The sequence below is a fragment of the Lagopus leucura genome, unplaced genomic scaffold, assembly GCF_019238085.1.
Source record: "Lagopus leucura isolate 7727_CA_CO unplaced genomic scaffold, USGS_WTPT01 Super-Scaffold_100002, whole genome shotgun sequence".
NCBI classification, from domain to species: domain Eukaryota; kingdom Metazoa; phylum Chordata; class Aves; order Galliformes; family Phasianidae; genus Lagopus; species Lagopus leucura.
The window spans coordinates 60,576,191-60,602,802 of NW_024962263.1; the positions used below are offsets into that span (position 1 = coordinate 60,576,191).

Consider the following 26,612-nt stretch of genomic DNA (forward strand, 5'->3'; position numbering starts at 1 on the left):
ATAATTCACTGTCAGAATGACAGCTGCCATTCTTTGCTGACTCAATATAAATAGATAGCAAAACCATCACATTTAATCTGCCTTCTTGAAAAGATCTTCAGAGAAAGGGGTGAGATGACAAATGGTGTGAATTTCTCTTAAAAACCTCCAATCTCAGTGATAGAGTCCAGTCCACCAGGAAAAAACTGGCTAGCTGCTAACCACAAAGTACTGTGTCCCACTCTGGGTTCCTCAGTTCAAGAAAGACAGGAAACTTCTACAGAGCCCAGTGGAGGGCTACAGAGATAATTAGGGGCCTGCAGCACCTCCTTTATGAGGAAAGGCTGAGAGACCTGGGACTGCTCAGCCTGGGAACAGAAGACTGGGGAGGAGGAGGGGAGGATCTTATGTATGCTTATACATACCTGAAAAGAGGGATCAAATGGATAGGGCCAGGCTCTTGTCATTGAGCACTGCTGAAGAGAGGCACCAAGCATGAACTGATGCTGAACTGAATAAGAAGTTCTACACAAAATTGGAAAAAAACAAAAAACAAACAAACAAACAAACAAAAAACACCCTACTTTGACAGTGACAGAGCATTAGAACAGGCAGCTCAGAGAGGCTGTGGAGTCTCCTGCTCTGGAGATATTCCAAATCTTCCCGGATGATTTTCTGTATAATCTACTGTAGGGAACCTGTTTTAGCAGGGATTTGGATTGGTTGATTTTCAGAGGTCCTTTCCCAACTCTACAATTCTGTGATCCCGTTAATAATGCACCACAGCAATAGCTATTTCAATCCTTTTATCCAGTTGTTCTACCTAAGCAGTGACAAGCTGAAAACAACGATGCACTCTCTTTCTAAAAACTACGTCAGAAATAATAGGAAGTGCAAAGATGCAAATCACAGATCAAGGGATGAGACAATCACAAGACAAAACATGAGCTTTCAAGCATTCTGAAATAGATCTGCAGCAGCAGACTACAAAGCAAATTTAAGAACAACAAAAAAATAACAATTCCAACAAAAAACAATACACAAAAACATCCACACCACTAAGTGCCTGCAGCCTCAATATTTAAAAATAATTCTTAAAAGTGGAAGGGGGGGGGGAGCAAAGGGACACAAAATAACAGTCCTGGGCAGAGATACTTGAGGCATCTAAACCGAGATGTAATGGACTACCTGAAGGCTTTGGACCATTAGGACTTTTACTGGAAAACAGAGCTGAAGCATACAGAAAGAGTATCTTCCACCACAGATGGCCATAGGCAGTTCAGACTTTCAGGTCTTAGAATTCTCACTGTATATAACTCAGTTCCTGTAAAACAATGTTTCTAGTAGTTTACAACATACAGAAAATCCTAAATATATGAATCAAGTTTCAGCCATCATCTACCAATTCCCAGCTGCTCAATCCTTTCACCCTTCTTGTACAAGCTTCAAAACTCTTGATCATGGAAGCAAACTGATTCAGTTTGCTAACAGAGAAGAAGAATGTCCACGTTTTCTTCTTGGCTCGTTTCCTACTTGTTTAACATACCAAATCATCTCAGTGCAGACTGGGAGAAAGCTAGATGCAAGGCTGAACGTGAAGCATGAGGTTGGGAAGAGAACAAGCTCTTCCTTTTGAGTGACAGTTAACTAGAATACTAAATAGCTGGAAACCTGCTCTGTTCATCCCTTCTCTAAAGATGTAACGCTGTGCACTGGAGGAGTGCAAAAACACTATCCAGATTATATTGTAGTCCTAGGAAGAGAAAAGGCTCAGAATATTCATCTGAAAAGACTTAACCTTGATCTTGGCAGAATCCACTCGTAACTGATCAAACAGAATAGGTTCCTCTACTGCTGAAGACGAGACAGGAGTTTAAAGGTCTTATTGCGGAGATTTTAAATACCAGAAAACAGAGCAGTACAAGGGGAGTCAGTATTACAAAACTGATTAAAAGGCACCAAACGCTTCTTTTTTAAGTAGTTAAAACCTGGAAGACAAAACACGGCAAGTGAATAAAATAACCCTCACTGCTGATAAAATAATAAGTATATAAATAAAAATTATAAATATAAGTAAAAATAAATAGCAGTAGCTAAATATTTTCAAATCTGTATTTCTGAATTATGTTTTAATACAGTAAAAGAAAGGATTTTTTTTTTTAATTATTATTATTTTTTTTTTTACTCCTCCAGTTATTTTAAGGTATTTATGATCCTGATGGTCTCCTAAGTTTCTAGAGGTCCTGGAAACAATAGGCCAGCAAGAACTTGCATTACAAATGAAATCCCAAATGAACTTTTTCAGTCTCCTGTGCAGCTGCAGCTGAAAATGGAATATTACAGTGGTCATTCAGTTCAACACTCAGCTATTCAGCTGTCTTTTTAGAATGATTGGGATTCACGAGGCTTCACTCTAAGTGTACAGCACAACATAATGCTGAACTCTTTACCACAGAGGCAAAAAATTACACCAGCTTTCCCCAACAAAGGTAGATAATATGCAACTCCGCTATCACAAAGTAACAAGGCATATTTAAAAAACATGATGCCACAGGTGGTTCTTTCCTTAAAAAAATTAATTAACAAATGTCTACATTAACAACAACAAAGGCAAAAAAACCATCAAAAAGCCTTAATATTCATTTTATATAAATTCTTTATGGCAAGTGTTTGTCTAATCTGCTCTTCAGAAGTTACTGACACAGAAATCGTATGGTTTCCTTACTCCTTACCTCTAAAACCTTAGATGTTGTTAACACTGGCCAGAATTTCAAATAAAATGAGAACTAAAAATCAAACAGATGGGACACTCTTCATAACATATGATACCTAGATTAAAAACTGAACTTTTCACAAGAATATTTCTTTCAGATATCACAAAAGTGTCTTACTTTTTCCAAAACAGAAGCCTCCACATCTTAAACTAATCCAGACCAAAAGCAATTGTGAGTTTCATTGCACTACCCTGACGTATGCTAATCAAGTAACAGATACTCTCTTTCCCCTAGATGTAAACAAACATCTGAACTCCCACTGCCCAATGATATACAAAGCATTTGTCAAACAACGAAGAACAACAGTATGGAACTATTTAAAAATCTATGAGAAATGAAAAGTAATCTCACAGCTCTTTTATTTATTGTATCTTAAGTCTTTGTTTTGTTTCCTAAAGATATAATTTTCTTCAGCTTTGCAACAGATGTTGTCTGGAGGAAAGAGGAGACATCTTAGTACTACAGAAATCCCTTCCTGGATATCCATCACAGCTTTTAAGTAGTACGGACAGTTTTGTCTCAAGAGGAGCTGAGTGTAATGAACAATGTTCCTGCACTCCACCACGAAAAGGTCCACACGTACTTATATTCAAGGGTAGTAATCTATTTTAAAACAAGAATTTATTGTGTTATAGTATAAAGACACTAAACACAAAAACAAAGTCTTTAACAACATTAACATTGACACAAAATAAAAGCAAGATCATTTCAAGCCAATTCTGTAACCATTTCATGTTAGAAACTCCGAGCAAAAGAAAGTTACATACACAGGCTCACCCTATGGAAAGGATGGCACCACCTTCATCTAATTTAAACCCCCTTTCAGGGCACCACTGTATTGTCAGAATAGTTGCATTAATTTGAGGGCTCGAGTGGTATGTAAGCCTTGTCCTTGCCCTCTATATATAGGAGAACTTACCAATAAATCTACAAGAGAACCAATGAATGCATTTCTACTGTAAACTAAAAGACTTGAGGTAAATTCTAATCTACCTTGGATTTCTTTTTCTTTTATTACAGAGGATTTCATTGAAGAGCAGCATAAATTTAGTTAACTTCATTGTAGTCCATGTGATAGCATAGATAAAAAAAAAAAACATAATGCTTTGCATTACATCGCACAACTCCAACAAAATACATGCAGTGTGTCATAAAGCTTCTTTGAAATCATGTATTGTAGAACAGCAATCCAACATATGAAAAGAGTTAAGTATCTGAGAAGATGCACTTTAACCATTTCTTCAGACACATTACCTTGTATCAAAATAAGGTCTCTTCACTGTGGACTATCTGAAAGGATCCATTATGTGAACCAGTTGTATGGAAATACATGAATTCTCAAAGATGTGACAATCCTTTCAATCAATGATAGAGAGCAGTTAACAAGAATATACAGATTAAATATTCAGATCACTGCTCATTCATATGAAACATTTCCAAAAATAACAGATTTAATTAACTTAAAGCAATAAAATTTATCTAAATAAGAAATTAGGAGCACAACTACTTCATTTGCTTAAAATGATTATTTTTGGCTCTTAAAAGAATCTGAATTCTAGATTTTAAAGGCTCTTTGTGAAAGTATATATACACACCAAATTTATATTCAAAACTAGATTTTACCATTGCGTTTTAAAGGCCAAGAGATATTTTCAATACAGTAGAAAAAATAGTAGTTCCTGAAGTATATTGTAGCCTCACTTTACTGACAGTATCAATAATTGCTGTACAAAATACTTCTCCAAAGCAAATCCATTTGAACTCTATCCACCCTGAGTTATGCTTCTTCATTTTTAAAAATGTTTTCAACATTAGATAACAGAGAAGTATGTACAAGGCTATAAAATTTGTCAGTTATTATACAGCAGTTAAAAAACTCAGTACTATCAGCCAATTTTGTTTTTGTAGTTATTCAGTTTGGGTTGTGTCACTGTTGATTTTCTGTTTGTTTTTTTAATCAAGTAGTCGCTTCATCTGAACATTCACATATTGACCACTTGGTTCTTTATTTTTGATCGCAACAGTAAGGCAACAGTAAAAATAAAAGTCATAGAAATTTTGCATACGTGTAAAGGTATTAAGTTTATAAAAGTGCTTCCTAAAAAGATAACCTAATAGCAGTATCAAAATATTACAGAGTGGTGAGAACAACTATCTATTATTTCAATAAAATGTTGCTCCATAGAAAATACATCAATCTGGTTTTAGGCTTTTTCATCTTTTTTTTTGGGGGGGGGGGGGGAAGAAGGTGAGGGAGGGGAGCGGGGAAAGGGTGAAGTAAAAGCCTGGAGGAAAAACAAAACAAACAAAACATAATGGTTGTGAGGGACAAGTAAGTTAAGAAAATATACTTTAGTCTAAACTTAAATAAGAAGGTCCACACTTTTTTGTCAAAACATTAAGCCTCTGTCAAAAATGTATTTTTTTTTTCTTTTTATAGTACAGGATTAAAAGACAAGATGATGCTTACAAGGTAAAGAAATAATTTACATGAAAATAACTTCAGACTTTTCAGCTTTTCAATCAAAATATTTCATAACATTCAAACGTGACATACAACAACAAAAGAAACAGTGAATGCAACAAAAATGTTATATGATTTCTTTCAAACACATAAATAAATGAAATATTGGTGTAGGCAGTAGGGCTCATGCTGATGGCTAGCAGGAAATAACAGTGTGCAATCTATTTGGAAAAAGCTCTAAAGTACAAATTACAAGCCCAATTATGGACTGCAGCAAGTTCAGTTATATCACTGCCATCCTCTCTTATCTCCAAAATAAATTCTTGATTAAATCATTCATACCCTAAATTACTCATACCTTTGCTTCAGAGATATGAATAACTATATACAAAAAGTAGTTTTATTTCACCATAGGGATAACATTGTACCTCCCTGCCAATGTCACTTGAAAAACCTTCCATGTCAAAACAATTTGACAGCAGACAAACAATTTAATAAATATGCAATGATCTTATTACAGTCCTTCAGCTAAGCATGTTACCTCATGCTGCTAGTTTTGAGATCACAGTGCATAGAATCCAAATACAAAAGAATGGGGTGGCTTTTAAGGTACAGGTAGATCCCTTGCTTATAATTCAAATATCTGAAACTTTCCCCAGCTCTATTACGCATCAATCTTTTTGTGGCAGGAGCAAAAAACCTTTCCCTGGTACAATGTCCATTGCCGGCAATGGATGCACCAAAACCGCAAAGGAGTTCAGTGTTATTGCACAATATATGAAGACCTGGAATTCTCCAAAAGCTTAAAATAAAAATAATGGAATTATTCTGACATTTCTGGACACCTGCATTAATACTGTATGACTAATAAAAGCATGTCAGTTGCATGGACTGAACCAGCGATCAACATGCGCCCAGAATGCACACTAGTAAAAATGCAGTCAAAGGAAGTAGTCTTCTTTGCCTATAGGTCACTTCCAGTCAAAGGTTAAAGTTCAAAGACTGAATGATCAAAGTGCTCGTTTTCTCAGTAGGACTATCTTCTGCTACGAGGATCACAAAATGGTGGCATCAACATGTGTCATCTTTAAAATAAGATAAAAAAAAAAAAGAGAATGTTTATATATTTACTACAAATACTAAGTCCGAATTACCAAGGAGATGTATGCATGAGCAACTCCTGGCACAGAAATTAAGGCGCAGTGGAAACACACCAAATGAGTAAGTTGACAATTTTGTTCAATAATGACTCAAGAAAAAGAGATGAGAGTATAAAATATAAAATTGCCAAACTACTATCCACACATTCTTAAGTGCATTAGTATTGGCAAGCAGTCAATCAAAAGGACAATAATTAGTACATTCAATATTTAGAAAGTCAAACACTAGGAAAAGGAAATGCCAAATACACTAAATATTTTGCCCCCCTTGAAGTAAAAGCAGGCCTACATCCATTTTTGAAACTGAGAAATCTTTCCATCAGGAATATATATCAGTATGTGTCAGCAGAGTTGGTTTATCCAGATGCCTCCGATCTTAACACTTTTTTATATTTCTCAAGAATCAACACAAACTACATCTGATCGAACCATGCAAAGGCAATACATCACTCCTGTAACACTAAGACTTTAAATGTGAAAATATTTATATTCACTGAATTTTAAGTACTGTGACTGGACCTATTAAAAAAGAGAATACTGCGCCAGATGTGTCTGTTCTACACTTTAATATTTAAATGTAAATATTTGCCTGAGGAAACTTACCCATTTAAACCTTTCACTCCACATATCAACATGTAGAATATTTGCAACTGGTAACAGGAGATATTAAGCTTGTAAACAGAAAACAAACTTACTGTCCAGTCATTAGTGCACTAACTTGTAATCTTGCACACACAGAAAAGGTAGCCATACAAACAGCACACATTACTAAATCCATGAACAGTAAAAATAGAAGTCACAGCAAACAGTTCTACATTCTCACTGGGAAAACACTATGTGCTCAGTACTACTACATATCAGGGAAAAAAAAGAAAAGAGCCTTTGTTTTATTAAGAGGGTAAGGAACAAAGTTGTAGATGTAAGGAAAAAAAAACGGTAAGAACGCAAGAGAGATGATGAGGTGTTTGAACAGCATAGTAAAAGTTTAGAAGTATCAGGGAAAACACCTCTTAAAAAATAAAATCAAAAGCCAAAAGCAGTAAGGAATTGCTGGCTGAAAAAAATCACCACTGCCACATACTCTTTCTCCCCATAAAATTCTACCTCTTAACAACACAAAGGAATAGACAACAGCTTTATGAAACCAATTTCAGCCTAACATGGCTAAGAAAACCTTATCTGGAAGATCCTCCTTTGTCTTTGGCACAGCACAACCAACTCTGAGAAAGTCAATGTGAAATTCAATGTACAGTTGAAGGAGGTGTTGAGTATGGTAGTCAAAGACACCATTAGTAAGACAAAGCAGGTTTTAAAAGAGGACTTCTGAGGATGCTGAGTTTGTAACAAACAAGGGTCTATAACTGTTTACAGAATAAGTTGCTTTGTTGAGTCAGGGAGGAAATGACAATTTTTATCTAATATTTGAAGATTTTACTTTTTTAATTTAAGAATTTAAAAGGATTGGAAGCACAGTAATAGTTTAATTAGTTGTAATTGTAATTAGTAGCTAAAAAGGAAGTAAAAACAAATGAAAATATTATGAAGCAAAACAATAAGTTATTTAAATGAACTGACTCGTTTTCTCATCTCTTCAGTTGCTTTTCCAGGTTACTCTGACTTAGTAGGTTCTCCGACTTTCAGAAAACAACTGCTGAATAACTGCTTTGAGGTAACTAAATGATTTGTTCAACGGAATACAAGCAGCTTGATTTTCTTTCTGGGTCACAATTATATAGTAACTTTCAGAGTCAAATAGCCACTTTTTTTTTCTGTACTTATTTGATCTTTTGCTTACTTAACTCAAATTTCATGAATAAAAAATGAAAGTATTATCTGTTCTACTTGAGAGACACAACTCCCTAACAAAAGGAGATGGCTGTAGTACCAATGCAAAGTAAGCAGGACTTATTTTAACTACAACATAAAGCCAATAAATGAAATTTAATTTCATTTCCCTTTAGAATTAACTAGCAAGTAAAAACAAAATTAAAATAGTAAATAAAAAAAATTCCAAAATTGCCAATAAAGATAAAGCAAACTCAAAATAATTAAGCAGCAAAGATACTGCAAGAGTGAAAAACAAAAAAAAGTGAGTACTGAATAATCTAGTGAAGATGAAAAATCCAGCCTATTATATTATCCTTGCAGAGAAAGAGTATAATTATTATTGGAGTCAATTTCATAAACAGCATTATTTACAACCACATGATAAGCAGCCTTAAGTTTCTTAAATACTTACACCCTACGACATACAGCACTGGCCTTACTGCGATTGACATCAACTTGTTTTAGACTATCACGAGTAGCACAGTTTCATTCTGTTCCACTTCCATTTGTCAAAAAACCATGGGCATCCGCAAATATTATGGAACTCAAACATTTACTATTAAGGCATCTCTGGGTTTTTGAGCATTTATGCACGAAAGCAGCATCGTCTCTCCAGTCCTGCTATCTCAAACTACCTGACCTCACTTCACATACAAAACAGAACATTCCCTGGTGTAGGGAGACAGCAGAAAAATACATGTCTTACGATGGATGCTTCACTTAAAGGTAAGACCAGCTCCTCCCTGCATCATCTAAGCATACAGCATTTTCTGCTCTTTCCCAATGACTATTTGACAGTATTTTCCCAGCGAAAGCCAAGAACATAGAGCCAGCAAGAGAAAAGGAAAGCATAGCCTCTGTCCCTCCCATCCTGTCTTACTTTCTTTTAGGGACCAGACACAACTAGCACATACAGCCAAACCTAGCTCTGGGAAGAAGATGACAAATGCTGAAGCAGAAGAAAGAAACCACACAGCATAAAGTCAGATAAAGATCAGATGACAAGGAAAAAAACAAGAAAACAGCACTAGCACTACAGACACTGTAGTATTATAAAAAGCAATTCTAGTACATAAATATTTATCATGTACACGTAAACTCTTATTACTACACTTCTAACTATAAGTTCCTAGGAGTCTTTAAGTCATCCAACTGTCTACACAGAAAATTCTGACAGATGGTGGAATTAACTGAAAATATGTGACTGTTAGAAACATGTAAATGTGTTTCTACTGCAGTGAAAGCCTTAAAAGCCCTTAAAAGCATTACTGGCAATAAGAGAAAAAAGAGCTACACTTACTTTAATTAAGGATTTTCTACACCTCAAACTTAAGACCTCTCATGGATTGAGACAATTTACAAGAGCTATTATTCCAATTTAGCCCAACAATTCAAAACATAGAATCTGTGCTATCTAAATTTCACTTGGGAGCTATTAAAATAAGATGTACAGAAATTCACATCAAGTATCCAAGAAACAGCATTTCATAAACTTTTGAAATTAATGAGTTTAAGACTTTCAGCGCATTTATCCTTCATTCCCACATTTCAATTGTCTTCAAAATTCCTGGTCTTAGAGAAATACTTACCATGATACCACCATTTTGTTTTCTTTGGATTCTTGTTACATGTTCTTACATAAAATGAGTTATCTGGAGGTCGCCTCTGCAACAGAAGAAAAGACCTACAAATAATCAAACAATCCCCATATAGTAAATACATGAACTATTTAAGAAGTTTGTGAAAGGTTATGTGAATATAGTGAAAGTAAAGCAGCAAACAGGGAAAGTCACCTTAGAAGAAAAAACTAGGTAATGGCTTTTATTGCAGATAATCCAAGCTAAGATCCCATGATAAATTCCAAATAGCCTAGAGAAAGACTGGGGTAGGAATATGTGGGTATTAGGAAGAATAAGCAAAGAGCAGACCCCATGAGAAAGGAACAATTTTTGATTAAAAAAAAAAGAGAGAAATTCCTTTCCATTTTTTTTTAATCTAATTGCTACATATTAGGTCCAGTTCACACCGATAAATCCCAGCTTAGAATGGGTGAAAAATGAACTTTGGTTCATTTGGTTTCGTTGGGCAAACTCAGAGGCAGAGGATATAACAAAGCAATTTGAGAGGTATTTTCCTACCAAAATCACATGCGTAGGACCAACTGGGATATGTTAAATATGCATGTTGGGAAAGCACATATCTGCCCCTGTACTCAGCTCTGGTGAGGCCTCACCTCGAGTACTGTGTTCAGTTTGGGACACCTCAGTACAGAAAGGACACTGAGGTGCTGGAGCAGGTCCAAAAAAGGGCAACAAGGCTTGTGAAGGGTTTGGAGAATATGGCCTATGAGGAGAGACTGAAGGAACTGGGGCTGTTCAGTATGGGGAAAAGGAGGCTGAGGGGAGACCTTACTGCTCTCTTCCAATACCTGAAAGGTGCTTACAGCGAGAGTGGGGTTGGTCTCTTCTCACCGGTGACAGGTGACAGGACGAGGGGAAATGGCCTCAAGTTGTGCCAGGGTAAGTTTAGGTTGGATATCAGGAAAAACAACTTTACAGAAAGGGTTGTTAAGGACTGGAATGGGTTGAGTCACCATCCCTGGATGTGTTTAAAAACCATTTGGATGTGGTGCTCAGGGACATGATTTAGCAGAGGGTTGTTAGGGTAGTATGGTTAGCTCATAGTTGGACTCTATGATCTTTAAGGTCTTTTCCAACCTGAGTGATTCTATGATTCTATATGTACAAGCTCTGACCAAATTAACCTCCACAGAAATTCCACTCCAAAACTAATGGTCAAAAGTAAAAGAGCAACTTCTTTTCTAAGAAAAGTCTGAGCATCACTCATTTATGATCAAAAAGCAGCTTAGGATCATTTACTTTTCTGAAATAAAAGTGATCAAGGTCAATAAAATGGTACAACTTAGACATCTGCAAAAAAGACATTTCGCATTTCGTCAGTTGTTTTGAGTTGCCTTTAGAGACAAACAATTTTAACAGAATTGCAAGAATTTAACTTTGTGTTAATATAATGTAATGAATTGGTACAAACAGAAGCATGCTATTTACGCTTCTTCTCCAATAAAGCCATGCAAACAGATTACCATCAAACAAAGTTACGAAGTACTTACTGTACTATTTAGTTTGCAGTTCTAACTTAATACTTTCGAATAACAGAAATTTAGATGTAGCAAGTTTGCCTATTTTAGAATTTCAGAAACAAAAAAATCTTACTTTGCAAAACAGAAAACTAATAATTTTCACTTATTCTACTCCAACGGTGCTGAAATCAGCAGGCGGTGGCAACCCTGCCCATCACAAGGTGACTGGAACTACATGACCTTTAAGGTCCCTTCCAACCCAAGCCAGTGACTCTATGACAAAAAAACTTCATACCTTTTCTTTGCAGCTGGAAAGCATGCTAATAATGCTAAGACAAACAGATTGCACTGAGAGAGCTGGAGACCAGTCTTCTGTTAGAATGGACAAACAGATATGACCATTGCTATAAACATGTGGATGAACAGGAATATTGTCACCAGTAAACATGACCTAAAAAAAAAACAACACACATGTTTAACATCCAACTTTCAAATAAAACTACACAGTTTTTGTAAAATAAAGTGGGCTCTGACATTTTCATTTACAATAAATAATACAACATACCATATTATATTCATTCATTTTTTGAGCTGTTAGTCAAAATGTAAAATGAAATGACAGAAGCCTTGTTAGCTAGTGAAAGTGAAGTTGCATAAATGGCGAAATGCAGTTTATTCCTATGAATAGCTACAAAACAAAAAGAATATAAAAGCAACAAATATATCTAACTGAAGATTTTAAATCTTGAAACCTCAGTCTTTTACATCCTAAGGAATCCAGACGCACATCCAGAAGGTTAGATTCACAAATTAGTATTTCTATGGACACAATAGGATGTAATTCTGGACAACTCAAGAAGAGTTAAACACACTAATCCTATTAGCTATAACATAAAGGACTCTTTACAACCATAATACATTATCACATAGGAAATATTTTAGATTGTTTTTTAAGTGGGAATTACTTTCATTTAACAGAAGCAAACAACAGAGAACAGCACTGAGAACCTCCCCTCCATTTAAGGATAATAAAGGTTAGAAAATCAATTTTGACAATTACTGCTCTTACAGTAAGTTTGACAAAAACATGAGGTCAGCTCAGGACCAATGAAAAGGGAGTAAAAAAATCAAAATCCTCACAGCAGCATTATCCTCCTGAGCTCCTTATCCAACATAAGCACTGCAATCTTTTACAAAATGACATAATAACTCTATACCACTCAAACCACAACATCTTCTTAAGATTTTCTAAGTTCATGTGCATGTTCACACACCCCATCGCACTACTGACTACCAGAAAGAAGTTTCACCTTAATCACAAATGAACCTGAGGTGAGAAAGCTCAACCTATTTGCCAAATGGCATGCATTTTTCTTTACGACAGCAGAAAAAAGTGGATGCAGAATGATTTTTATCTGGTACATTTTATGCACTGAAAAGCTTACCTTTGTAACTTAGTAACGTATTTAATATCTAACTAACGTTTCCATTTTACAGGAAAATAAGGACTAGGCATACTAGTAAGTAAAAGCATGCACACTATAACAGACAACATTCAATTAAGGCAGAAAACAATTAAGTGATTAAACAGCAGAAACATGAATTGCCAATTCAAAGAATGTAGATTTACAGGAGAAAGAATTATAAATCAAGAGCTTTAAAACAGAATGAAATTATTGTACAGCAGCACGATGGAAATTCTAGCCATTACAACTAAATATGCAGCACTTAAATTCTTAATTGTCTTTTATGCTTACAAAGAAATAGCTACATTTGTCTATGTGTACTGATCTAGATTGCTTTTTTACAATAATTTTTTTACATGTTGGATACTGAGTACAAACAGTACCTGCTTGGAATCAAAACAAAGTGGGTCGTGTGGATCGCTTATGAGTAGCTTACTGCAAACCTAACAAAATGCAGATGGGAATGGAATGTGCCAATTTATTCCTTAAAACCTGAGACTAAAGAGTCAGCATTTCTTAGTTTTTACCTTAATAGTTTTTACCTTAATACTTAAAGATACGTATTTTTACATTTTAAGTGACTGGTGCAGCTCCTTGCTGGAGCTTCAACAACCACGAGTAAAGCAGAGATGACTCTTCAAACTTCGAGCTGAAACAGGGCCAGAACTAAAGCACTCTTGTTTCTTCTTTCATTCTCAGGAGAGCCAAAGTGATAACTGAACATCTACTTTCCTCCTACAAGCCATGGTTTGTAACATTCCTCTCAGGTAATGAACAGATGGATGTACAGAGCTCATTCTGCACCCAAGCAGTAATGCTGCCCCTCCAGTACTTAATGTTATCATGAAAGCAGTAGCGCACACTTCAATTATAATCACTAGATTTGCAGACCTGCCAGAGATGCCAGGTATTTATGAGAATTCCTACCACATTAACAGTATTTTGATAGCCATATTAACAATGGCAGTAGGTGAAGGAGGTTTAAAAAGGAACTAGAAGCTAAAGAGGAGACAAAAGAATTGTCGTTCAGGCCTGTGCTGCAGCAAAAGGAACCTTCCTACTATTGTGTTGCTCTTTCACAGTACATAAATAAAGCTCAAGTGTACATTGTTCTTCCATCTTCCATGAAACCAAGTGGACTGCAGTAGACACTACACTTCATTGAAGATTTGTTTCAATTTATGTTAAATATATTGTGCAGATGTGTTTTTTTTTTTTTTCTAGAAACAACCAAACCTCACATTAGGATATACAAACAGCATTAATATTCAGCATGTGCCACACAACTATTGCTAAGAGGTAGAATTAAGTAGGAAGGAAGAAAGCAGACACCTGAGGCGAATCAAAAGGATATCGGCTACTGAACTTAAATAGAAGCTGAAATTTCTCCCCTTCGTATAGCGTTCCTGGAGCACCTTCCATGTCCACAATCCACCTAAGAATGGAGAAAAAAATAGTATTACGGACTAACGAACTATTATTTTACTCCTGGAGCACAGGACAAATAAAATCAACTACCACACAGCCAATCTTCCAAACTCTCCATTAGTATAGCCGTTACAGAAGTGAATAATGCCTCAAGCCCACATTTGAAAGGATCAAGTTTGGTATTTCATATACAGACACTGCCATAGCACTGCAAACTACGATGACTTGAACTCATCAGACTCATCAATTCCCTATTACATGAGCCACAGTTGACATAGAAGACTTCCAGAGACTATTCCTACATAAAAACAGGCTTGGAATATAACAGAGTAGCAGGCATTCTCCTTCCATGTTGTTTCTTTCTGTCAAGGAAATCATCAATACAGTTTATTAAAATAAAATCTGCATCCCCAGGGTGAGAAGGAATGATGCTCCTGTGCATCTGTGAAGAAGTTAGAAATGAAATGCTACATAATCTGACACACAAGGAAACCATAAAACTGTAAAGGTTAACAGCATAAAAATGAAAAGGTCATAGAAAATTAAAAATAGAAAATGGATGATTTGCAACTGTAATTAAGATGTACTTCTCTTCTGCACCTGATCCTTCCATCACAACATGGAATAAAGTGACATGTTTTGTTTTGATTTAGGCAAAAATATGATTCTGTGCAGTGTTCATGACAAATAGCAACATCTTGCTCTGTCAATTCCATCGCTTCAGAGTTCTGTTGATCATTTAGTACTATCCTTTGTAGAACTGCTTCCCCATTTCTGTCTTTCACTGACAGAATTTCACCCGTCTGAGGGACAAAGTAACATAAAGATTTAGCAAGAGACTACAAAAACTCTCAGATAAGATCGTTTACATCAGTTGCAAGTGAGGCAAATGAGATTTTTCAGAACAGAAAACCATTCAAAGAACAAGGTCTATCTCAGCTGAAAGTTCCGACGATACTACTCCCAACCTCTCTCCATGCTGCCATCCCCGTATTTAAGTGGTGCACGCTAATCACAGAATGGGTTGAGTTGGAAGAGAGATTTAAGATCATCTAGTTCCAACCCAGTGCTATAGACAGGGACGCCTCCCTCTAGACCAGGCTGCTCAAAGCTACAACCAGACTGGGCTGGAATGCCTCCAGGACAGGGGCATCTGCCACCTCACTGTTCCAGTGTCTCACCACCCTCACAATAAAGAAATTTTTCCTAACATCTAATCTACATCTACCCTCTTCCAGTTTAAAGCTATCTCTCCCCATCCTGTTGCTACATGCCTTTATAAAAAGGACCTCCTCAGCTTTCCTGCAGACTCCCTTCAGGTACTGGAAGGCTACTACAGGGTTCCCCCTAAGCCTTCTCTTCTCTAGGCTGAAGAGCCCTAACTCTCTCAGACTAACCTTGGAGGGGAGGTCCTCCAGCCCTCTGATCAGCTCTGTGACCCTCCTCTGGACCCACTCCAACTGCTCAATGCCTTTCTTGTGTTGAGGGGTCCAGAACTGAACACAATTCTCCAAGTGGGGTCTTGCAAGAGCAGAGTAGAGGGGCAGAATCACCTCCTTCGACCTATTGATCACACATTTCTTGATGTAACCTGGATATGGTTGGCCTCCTGGGCATGCAAGTGCATTTTGTTGGTTCATTTTAAGACTTTCATGACTCAACACCCTCAAATCTTTTTCCTGAACGCTGCTCTCAAAACATCTGCCCAGCCTGTATTTGTGTTTGGAATTGCCCTGATCCAAGTGCAGGACTTCACACTTGGCCTTGTAGAACTTCATGAAGTTGGCATGGACTCAACTCTCAAGCATGTCCAGGTCCCTCTGGATGGCATCCCTTCCCTCTAGCATGTCAATTGCACCACTCAGCTTGGAGTCATCTGAAAATTTTCTGAGGATGCACTCAATCCCACTGTCCCTGTTACCTACCTATAAAGACATTAAACAGTATTACTTCCAGCATCAATCCCTCATCTTCTTCTCTACTGCATTAAAATAATTTTATTTTTAGAAAAATTGCTCCTCTACAGAACTGCTGTCATCCTCCTCAGAAGGAATATGGTAATGGCTGTAATGGGGAAGAGCCCTTTAATTGCAGATTAAGTAAGGGGTGTCACTGTATGTAACAGAGTTGGATTGTATGGCACTTACACTTGGCAATTACATGTTGAGTGCCTCTGACTAAGGATTAGGTGGAAAGCAAATGAAACGGATATTGTTGCAGGAACCTACCACAGATCACCCAACCAGGATGACAACACCGATGAATGACTTTACAATGAATTAAGGGATATTTCTAGAACAGCTGCCCTTGTCCTTACAGATGATTTCTACTTCCCAGCTTTAACTGGGAATATCATATAACTGATATAAATAGGCTCAGGAGATTACTAAGGGAGCTTACTAGGAAAGGTGCCCTCCTAGATTTGTTACTTGTAAACAGAGAGAGTCTTGCAGGGAAGTGGCAATTAGCAGCCATCTTTGGCCACAGTGACCACAAAGTAGCTGAGTTTCAAATCTTCAGCGACAGGAAAACAGCCATCAAAACTTCAGCACTGGATATGGGAAAAGCAGACTTCAGGCTACTCAGGGAACTACTTTGTAAGATGCTGCAAGAATCTGTTTTTGAAGAAATTCGCATCCATCAGTGCTGGCCACTTTTAAGAGTCATATCTTAAGAGCAAAGGAGCAAGGGAATTTCAATGCATCAGAAATCAAGCAAGAGGAGATTAAGGCTGGCCTGGCTGAGCAGGGATCTTCTTCACAACCTCAGGGGGAAAAAGAAAATGTACTGACATTAGAATCAAGGCTTTTTTTAAACAGCAAAAGGAGCACCAGAGAACACTGGCTTATTATTTGACAAGTTAAGTCACCTCACAAACAGGGATGTTCATGAAGGAGAAACATATAATGCCTTTTTTGCCTCTGCAGTACTGAAGATAGAACTCCACAAGGGGACCAGAGGTGAGCTAGAGGAAACAAACTTCCAGCCAACTCTGAATTTCTGCAGGATCTGCCGTTCCAGTTGGATATATGAAAATATGTGGAGTGTGAGAGGATTTATAGAGCTCACCAGAAGATCTCTTTCAATTATTTTTCAATGGTTTTAGAAATCTGGAGAGGTTTCAGCTGGCTGGAAGTTAGCAAATGTTTTAATTGCCAAAAAGGTCAACAAATATGTCCTGGTAATGACAGGACAGTCATTCTCACTTTAGTGCCTTGTAAACAATATAAAAAATTATTCTGGAAGTTACTGAAAAACACTTGAAATAATTAAGTCATTAGATAATTATGTGAAAGTCCTCCTTCACTAAGTTAATTGCCATTTACACCAAGGTTGTCCATATAGCTGATCAAGAGAAACTAGTACATGTAGGGTTTTTTGCTTTTTTTTTTTTTTTTTAATTTCAGAAAAGTTTTTAACACTTACAGTAGCCTTCAGGGCAAAATGGTCAGCATCCAGCTAGAGAAGTTCACAGTATGACAAGTAAACAATTGGTTCACAGGTCAGGCTCAAATGGCTATAGTAAATGGGGTTACTCCAGGCTGGCAGTTACTACTGGGGTTACACATGGCTCAATTTTAGAGCCTGTTCTCTTCAGTGTTTTTGTAACTGATCTGAATGCAGGATTCTAAGGACACTAGGTAAGTTTGTTAATGACACTAAATGTTAATGACACTAAAAGTTGACTCCCATGGAGGTAAAAAGGCCTTGCAGGGAGATCTTGGCAAATCAGCAAACTCGATGATCACATGGAGTTTAAAAAGAACAAGTGCTGAATTCTGCACTTGTGATGGGTAACTCCATATATACGTAGAGACTCAGAGGACAAGAGACTGGCTTTGTAGGAAGCCATTTGGTTGTCATCAAGTTGAATCAAAATTAGCAGTATGCTCTGGCAGCCAAAGGGACCAACCATACCCTGCAGTGCACCAGGCCTAGCACTGTTAGAACATCGAGGGAAAGGACTGCCCTGCTCTGCACTGGTGTGGCCTCACCTTAAACACAGTGTGCAGTTTTGGTGTCACAATGTAAGGACATAAAGGTATTATACTGCATCCAAAGGAGGATTATGAAGATGGCAAAGAACCTAGAAGGCAAAAGATGCCAGGAGTGGCTGAGGCCACTGAGTCTGTTTAGCCCAGAGAAGAGGAAGCTGAAGGGAAGCATCATGACAGCCTACAGCTTCTCACGAGGGGAGCAAAGGGACTGGTGGTGATGTCTGCACTCTGGTGGCAGTCACTGTACACAAGAGAATGGCATGAAGCCGCATCAGATTGAGTAGTAGGGAAAGGTTCTTCCCCAGAGGGTGGTCAGGTCCTGGATTTGGCTCCTCAGGGCAATGGCCATGGCCTTCAAGAAGCACTTGGACAGTACTCTTAGACAGTTTTAATTTTGGATGGTCTTGCCTAGATCCAGGAGATGGACTCGATGAGTCTCATGGGTCCCTTCCAACTCAGGATATTCTGTAATGATTTATTCTAGATGCAATTGAGACTACTTATCTCTTGCTATACATTTGGCTTTACATTTATAGACGTGCTGCATCTTTAAAGCTATGCAGCTTTACTGGTCTTTGCGACCCAGAATCTCCACTTTCCAGTTTTTGAACTAGTTTTACTTAGAAAGTAGAAGATAATTCTTTCCAAACACTGCTTTTTTTTTTTTATAATTGAGGTATTACTGACTTTTTTCTTTTTGGTTTGTTTTGCTTAAGCCAAAACTTCTAATTAATGTGTATTAAAAAGAAACTGATTAAACTGGGTTTAAAATGACCCAGTTACACTATGGGCTTCAATTAATTGATTCAATTCCTTTCAAACCCAAGTGAGTACAAATCTATACTGTACCAGCTCTAACCACAATTTAATTATCTCAGAACATTCTACTTGGCATTGAAAGCCCTTAAAGGGAAAAAAAAAAAAAAAAAAAAAAAAAATATTTATAATGGCAGGAAGTTTTTTACTCAGCAACAATTTGGAAAAAAAAAAAAACTAGCACAACTGTAAACAGGAAGTTTCTATTTGGAACGTATTGAAAAGTATAAAAATTGCATGTAGCAAAAAAAAAAAAAAAAAAAAAAGCAACCACAACGTAGCAGCACTCTGCTAACAAAGATATCCTTAGAATAATGGAAAACTATGAGCATAAAAAAAAACAAGCTTTTCTTTTTACAACTCTTTATTTTCTGTAAAATAACTTTAGTCACTATCTCTCTTTAGAGAAGTTGAAAAGAAATTTTTTGAGTTTTCTCTGAGAAATAAAATGTTTACCTTTTTTTCCTGAAGAAAATGACAAAGTAAAGCAAGAAACAAAACTTGCGATTCATGAATTGCACAGCAGTTTGTTATTAGTAACAAATTCCACAAAGCACCGTTTCAATTTGTTTCAGTAATATTCATCTGCATCAAGTATCACAAAAAGCATTAAAAAACATTAAAAGCAACAGTTGTGTAAAACTTCACGTAGCACAGCCTGTGTGCCATCACCAGAAATTCAGATGTGAAGCGACTTCAACTGGGCAGCTCCATGTTAGGTTTTTAAATGGATCCATCAGTCAATGGCACACATATCACAGAAAACAGCCTGAAATTCACACTCATAGAAAACCTTAGTAGATGCAAAAATCTAACACTTCCCTAAAATTAAGCTAAGAAAAACTTTGACAAAATTATCCAAAAACGTTAAAAGAGTCTAAGTCTTTGAATGTCAGTCAATTGAAAGCATTTTAATACAATGAAAACACCCGCTGACTTCAATGAAACGCAGAGAATACTTAACTGACCTGTTTTACTAATCCCAAATAAAACCACAGCAAAGAAAACAGTGCAAAAAGTGAACTTCAGCAACTTTGCTTTTTTAAAAACCTTTCTCCACTTCTTTTAGAAAACATGGATGGAAGTTAATAACTATGAAACTATCTAAATACTGTAAAAAAAAAAATCTACATCAGTTCCGTTCTTTGATGAAACTTAGAGGAGTCTCACAGGCTAGCAGCTGCAAGAGTTTCTTACATTGCTTTATTCCAAGCCAAGAAGAGTTTATACCAATTGCCATGTTGTTAAACAGTAACATACCTAATATGAATTTCATGAATTCACTATGCTGGTTCCCGAGATTTCTGCATTGTGCTGGGTAATACACCCATTAATTAGAAAAATGTTTTATTCCCTAGATAAAAAACAGAAGTTCAGAATGTTACCTGGAATGATTAGTGGAAAATGTATGATGGGATTTTGATTGCTTACATTTTTCAGCTTGATAACAAAAACTAAACAATGTATACATATATATATATATATATAGTATATATACCATATACTTACTGTGTAATGGAGTTTTGTACACTCTTTTCATTTAGAGTCATTCCGGGAGGTGGATCATTTTGCAATGCCAATAGCTCCTTTTGTAATCTTTTCTAAAAAGGAATTGTAGGGAATATTTGGAATATTACATTAAGTTCAACAATGAGCACATGCATTTAAGTAAATGTTAATCAATTACTGAAAGTAGACATGTTTAAATGAATCTAATGTTAAGTACAAAGTGTAATTAAAAGTAGAGAAAGAAGAAAGTCATCTGCAAGAAATCAAACTGCAAATTCACAGGCCTCATGCTAGGAGCTTTCTAACATTTTCCAACATTTACAACAGCAGTAAGCAAAGCATTACAAAATACAGAGGAGTATCCCGGATTTTGTGATACAATAAAGATGAAAATCATGCCTCTGTTCTTAACAGTAACTGTTCCATAATCCCCAGATAGCATCAGATTTGCAGTTAATTTTCCAAGACTTTAAGAGTACAATTCTTCCTTCTCTTCATTGTTTAAGATAATTCTATGTGGCACTGGTGCAAGCATTTTCCTTGTCCTAGGTCATCCCAAAGGGACAGAAGACAAAGCTAAACTGGATTATGTGATTCTGCAGAAAATAAACCACTTTATAACTTTTAAACAACTGCATCTTAAAACTTACAGAGTAATATTTACAGAAGTACCGTACCAGTAGGTCAGGTAATTCTCACCTATTTTTACAGGGTGAAGTCAGTAGCTGCAACCAACTATTTTCTGTACAAACTAAGAGCTGTTGTACGGAGCGAGCAATACGGGACCTCACTGAAGTGTTACCATTGGCAATGCTTTCAAAGAGTATTTTTTTCTCTCCATAAAACATTATGCAATATGTTTTGTCATTTCCAAGCCGTCCGCATAACGGGAAAAGTCAAGGCTCTCTCATATCTTATTCTCCCTTTTCCTGCCAACACTTTCTTGTTTACAGCTTACCAGTCCATTTCCATCATCCTTACTATTCTAAATGTCCTTACATGAGATTTAAAGCTTACCTAGCACTAAGGATTACAAAATACATTTCCTTTTGGAGTTCAGTACCTAATTTTCATTCAGCATACACTTTTCTTCTTTTTTAAATGTAGGTTTAAAACAAATTTGTAACTTTGGGTTGTTGGTTTTCCTAAACTAATTCTCAAACCACTGTTCCCGATGCTGAATCACAATGTAGAAGTGATTCAATATCTCATTAATATGTTTGAAATAGGTTTACAATAAATTCAGGCAAATCCTGAAGAAAAAGCCCTGGCACCTTCACAGTTTACATTTTGAAATAACTTACTATTAAGCAGCCCTGAAAACTTGCTTTGTGCCTGCAGTACAAAAGTTTCTGATGAATACACATTTTGAGTGCCCTGTATGTAAGAAATTAAATCATTTTGTTTTGAAGTGACACATTATGTCAGAAAAGAATTTTAATTAAAGGCTACTTTAATTTAAGGCTATTGCTTTTACTGCACACCAACTAAATTGCTGAAAACGCAATTAACAACTCTTTCATAAGAAGCCTACATAATCTAGTAATATAAGACTTTGTGTTCATTTTTCTTCTCCCCAAATGGTAGAGAAAGAAGCTTCAGGTGGTAACACCAACTGTATTTAACACTGCTAACATGAATTAAACTGAATACTCAGACAAAAGCCAAAATAAAACAAGCCTCTCCAGAAAAGCAAACCTCTAACATTACTACTGAGCAAGAAACGAAAACAAGTTTCAGCAAAGAATCTTACTGCTTTGAAGCAAGGGAAACCACAAAGAAAAGCTGACTATCACTTCCTATCGCACATGGAAAACTCCAGCGCACACCTGACTAACAGGATGTTTCCAGGCATAGCTCCTGTGGAAATGCCAGCAGGGGTGCCATCAACCAAGAAACCTGGACTCGTCCTCTAGCACTCGTTCTTCACTTGGTTTTGAATGGGAGATTTTTTGTGATTTCCCCCCCCCCCCCCCCCCCCGCAAGAGCACCATTTATTACTGGAGGATTAAAGGACCCCAGCTCAAAGCAGCAAGAAATAGGACAGGAGACCAACAGCTGCCATCAGAGAAGCTCATCATTTTTTCAAGGTTCTCTATCAGAGAAAGATGCAACTTCAGCTATATCTATCATCTTAAGATAACTTCTTTTGAAACGAAAGGACAAAAATACCATTTCATAATCAATTTCTAGGTTTCTCCAGTCCCCACCATGACAAATCATGGAGGCGTCAGACAGCTCAAGGTGAAATAAGTACTTCTAAGGTTTCATAAGTGTTATTCTAGCCACTACAGTCTAAAGATAGAAGCAAGGCAGTCTTTACACAAAGAGAATGCCTTTTACTGGACAAAGTGATAAACAGTTAAGACTTGAAGCTCCGGTGTATCATTTTTTTTCCAACTTGGAAAAGTAAAATATACAATTCTACTGTTCTTTAACACTTTATCAACCATGCCATACAAATCTTTCATAGATTAACTGAAAAACATACTAGGACTCAATACTCTTTCACCAGAAGTTTTCAAAATTTGTTCTAACAAGCATCAAACTCAGCTACTTCTGCAGACTAATAGATTTCTACAGAGCTTCTCTGGAAGATGCTATCCAGTACCCTACAGAAACCAGACCAAAATTCATAGAGGTAATGATGATCTACTAACCAGAATCTATTCAAATACTGAAAAAGAGGGAGCTAACTAGCATTCAGAAAATAATCTTTTAATTGGCCACTTTGGTCACTCCATTCCACCCTTTGACTACTCTCACAGTACAAAGTGTTCTTTTTACATCTTACTGAAACATCACCCATTCCAATCTGTCTGTTCCCCCTTGGCTTCTAGCTATGAGGAGTCATGGCTTGCTATCCCTCACCCACCCATCCGGCCAGCAAAGACATCAGTGCGAACTCCTCTCTGTTTTCTCTTCTTCAGAATGAATAACCTCTTGTACACCATGCAGTTCAACCCCTCATCATCTTGGTAGCCATCTGCTGAACTCACTTCAGTACATCAGTGTCCTTCTAGCAGGGCTCCTTAAGGACATTACACCAAATGTCATCTCAAATGCCAGAAAGGAGGAGAACCATATTCTTCGAGCTGCTGCCTACTCTTCATTCTTGCACACTAAGCCCAGAATGCAGCTAAAGATAATCAGACGACTTTGAAAACACTCCCTAAAGTTTCTGAAATTAAACACTGGAAAAGGGGCTGTTTCACGGAGAAAAAAAGCCTTCCTCGTGTCTGAAAGCCATGAATGTAGCTACTGCTTTTCAGCAACAAAACTGCCATTAGCAGTGGCATACACAGCAGGACAAAGGATATCGGATTAACACCTTCTCAACTCTTAGCCTTCTCATTTGTACAATCTCACAAACTAAAAGCTTGATCATTACTAAAGGAAGTCACCTCTTCATCTTCCTACCATAAGTATGGATCAAATATACTATTACATATCACTGAAGTTACAAGCCTTTACTATTTCCCACATTACCTTACCTCTGCTAGTTCTGCTGCTTTTGCAATTGGAATAATTTTCTTCACAGTAAGAAATGCGAGTGAAATAAATTACACCAAATCATTCCTCCTACTCTTCTTACAGGTACAGAATCCTGTTTCCAGCTTACTTTAACAATCTTTACTAAACAGACTATTCTTTAAATTCTCATTTTTTTCCAAGTATTTCATTTTTGCTGCCAACTTATTTAATATGTGATACACACATATATACAGAAACTCAACATTCAAAATCAGCCACTTTGCTGAAGCCTCACAGCTGCACAGTTGAAAAGAATGTTTACTCGCAGTATTTCTGTGCTTGTGTGCCACATATTTGCCTTCTCCTTGTAGCAGCACAATGCTTTTTACTTGCATTCAGTCTGCATTCTGCCCTGGTTTATGTTTTCCCAAGTGACCCCTATGCATGACGTAACTGTGGTTTCCTGCAAATACCTAAGTGTTTATCTGCCAATGCAGAGTTGCAACTGGATTCCTTATTTGCTTTCCTTAAATGAAGCGAAAGCTTCATGTGCACTGTGTTGGCCTCACCCACAAGTTCTCATTCTACCTTTCCAATCCTTATCCCCATCACACGACAGTTTGAGCGAGCAGCTGCATGGGATCTAGCTATCTGTTCTGTGTGGTTAACCCACAGCAGCATTCATTGTCTGGAGCCTCACCAAAGGAACACTGGTCCTTACAGTTAAATACATCATAGCTTTCTCTGCTGAATCCTATTTTGTTGATTTTAATCCTTTTTTCAACTGTAGCTTCTCCATTCGTTGTCACTTCTGTATTTTCTTAAAATCCCAATCATTTCCAGCTGATAACAGAAAGCATGGTCGATAACACAGACTGCCTTCAAAATACCTTTTAACAGGTCCTGTCAGCTTGACAGAACAAAACTCCCTCAATCAGACACTCATTTGAAACAGAGTAATTTCACTTCAACCAAACTACAGCTATAATACCTTTAGATATTTCTGCAGTTAGAAGGGCACAAAGAAAGAACCCATTAATTTATATCACATTTTTCTTGCTGACTCATTCAAAAGTTACAGTAACATGAATCAAAAAATATTTGCATCATCAAAAAAAACTTACTGTCCCACTTTCAGAATAGCTACTACACATAAAAAGAATGGAAATCACACCAATTCAACAAGATGGGGAACTACAGGTCTGCCTGACTTCAGTATTGGCGAAAGTCATGGAGCAGATTGTCTTGACTGTAATCGTGCTGCATGTGAGACAACCAGGGGATCAATCCCAACCAGCATGGTGGGTTCTTGAAAGGCAGGCCCTGCTTCATCCACCTCATCTCCTCAGAAAGAGCAGTGAGGTACTGGAACAGGCTGCCCAGGGAGGTGGTGGAATTGTTATTCCTGGATGTGCTCAGGAAAAGGGGAGATGCCACACTGACTGACATGGTCCAGAGCTGTCAAAGGCACAGGTTGATGGCTGGACTAGATGATCTTAGAGGTCTTTTCCAACCTTAATTCTATGATTCTATATGATTTGTTCTTAAAAACAGCCAAAATGGATGCCCTAGCTACGTATAACTTTTTTACATAAGTCACTCCAAAAGTAATGCCCCTGTTTATTCCCATGGAAACAACAACAGATATTAATATAGATTTAGAATTAGGCATTAGATTTAGAATACAAAAATACTGTTTGATAGAGCACATACCCAGCCACAAAAGACTGTTTTTCAACCTGTCATCACCATTACTAATGCATTTTCACCAGCTCATAAGAACCCGCACCAGAGGAATTGATCCAATTCTTGCTGCCACTGAAAAGCAGCACCCACCACCTCAGTGTGCAGTTTCCATAAATGTTCAGCAAGCATTGGTGAATGTCAGTGGGTGTCTTTTTCCCCCCATATGGAAGAACTCCACTGCACACCTTTGCTTCACCCACACTTCCACGTCAGACACCATTTTGTCAGACTGCCCCTCTGCTGCCATCTGTTGCACAACAACATGTAATAGAAGACTGGTGGGAAGGTTCAGCATCTGCTGTGTCCCTTGACATTCACTTCTGACATCACAAGCCAGCATAATAAATTAGGAGGCATTACTTTCAGAACAGCCTTGATATCAGAGACCATTTGGTTCAGTGACTTCCAGAAGTCATCCTTCTAGATGAAAGCAGATTAAAAAAAGAAGTATTCATTACCTGAAAACTCACTCAAAATAATTCCCCCAAAAATTATCAGAATCAGATGCTTAAACACTTAAACAACAACAAAAAAAACCACCATTCCTAACAGTTGAATCCTAGTGGCTGACAAAATATCCAACACCAAAAAGCTATCCAATCTGTCCTATCTTTGGCATTATTTACTGCCTCATTGTCATCAAGCATCCATGTCATCTGTTCTTCGCTCTTCCTTTCCATTAACAGGTTCACTCCTTTGTTCATCTTCCTTTTATGTGATGAACAAAAATATTTTCAAATCCACCAATAAAAACAACGCACCGTGGGTAGATTTCACCCTTTCTTTTATAGTGACTTTCATTACACTTGCTACATTTTTTTTTTCCATATGGAGACAGAAGAAAATACTAATTTACAGTGGAAAGCTATGA

General features: G+C 37.1%; 1 protein-coding gene across 2 annotated transcripts in view; it reads right to left on the minus strand.

Annotated features, from left to right (window-relative positions):
* Nucleotides 1–3,355: 3,355 nt before the first annotated feature.
* UBE2W (ubiquitin conjugating enzyme E2 W) overlaps nucleotides 3,356–26,612 on the minus strand; it is a 33,941-nt gene continuing 10,684 nt past the window's right edge. The window contains exons 2-6 of one of the 2 annotated variants that reach the window (XR_006178510.1): nucleotides 20,522–20,613; nucleotides 14,103–14,205; nucleotides 11,600–11,755; nucleotides 9,794–9,888; nucleotides 3,356–6,302 (exon numbers count right to left, since the gene is read on the minus strand). Coding sequence is in view for 1 of the 2 variants with exons in the window: in XM_042869676.1 (XP_042725610.1) it covers nucleotides 6,289–6,302; nucleotides 9,794–9,869; nucleotides 11,600–11,755; nucleotides 14,103–14,205; nucleotides 20,522–20,613 (441 nt within the window). In the remaining variant the exon portion in view is untranslated. The remainder of the gene's footprint in view (nucleotides 6,303–9,793; nucleotides 9,889–11,599; nucleotides 11,756–14,102; nucleotides 14,206–20,521; nucleotides 20,614–26,612) is intronic. The other variant, XM_042869676.1, reaches the window with a different exon arrangement.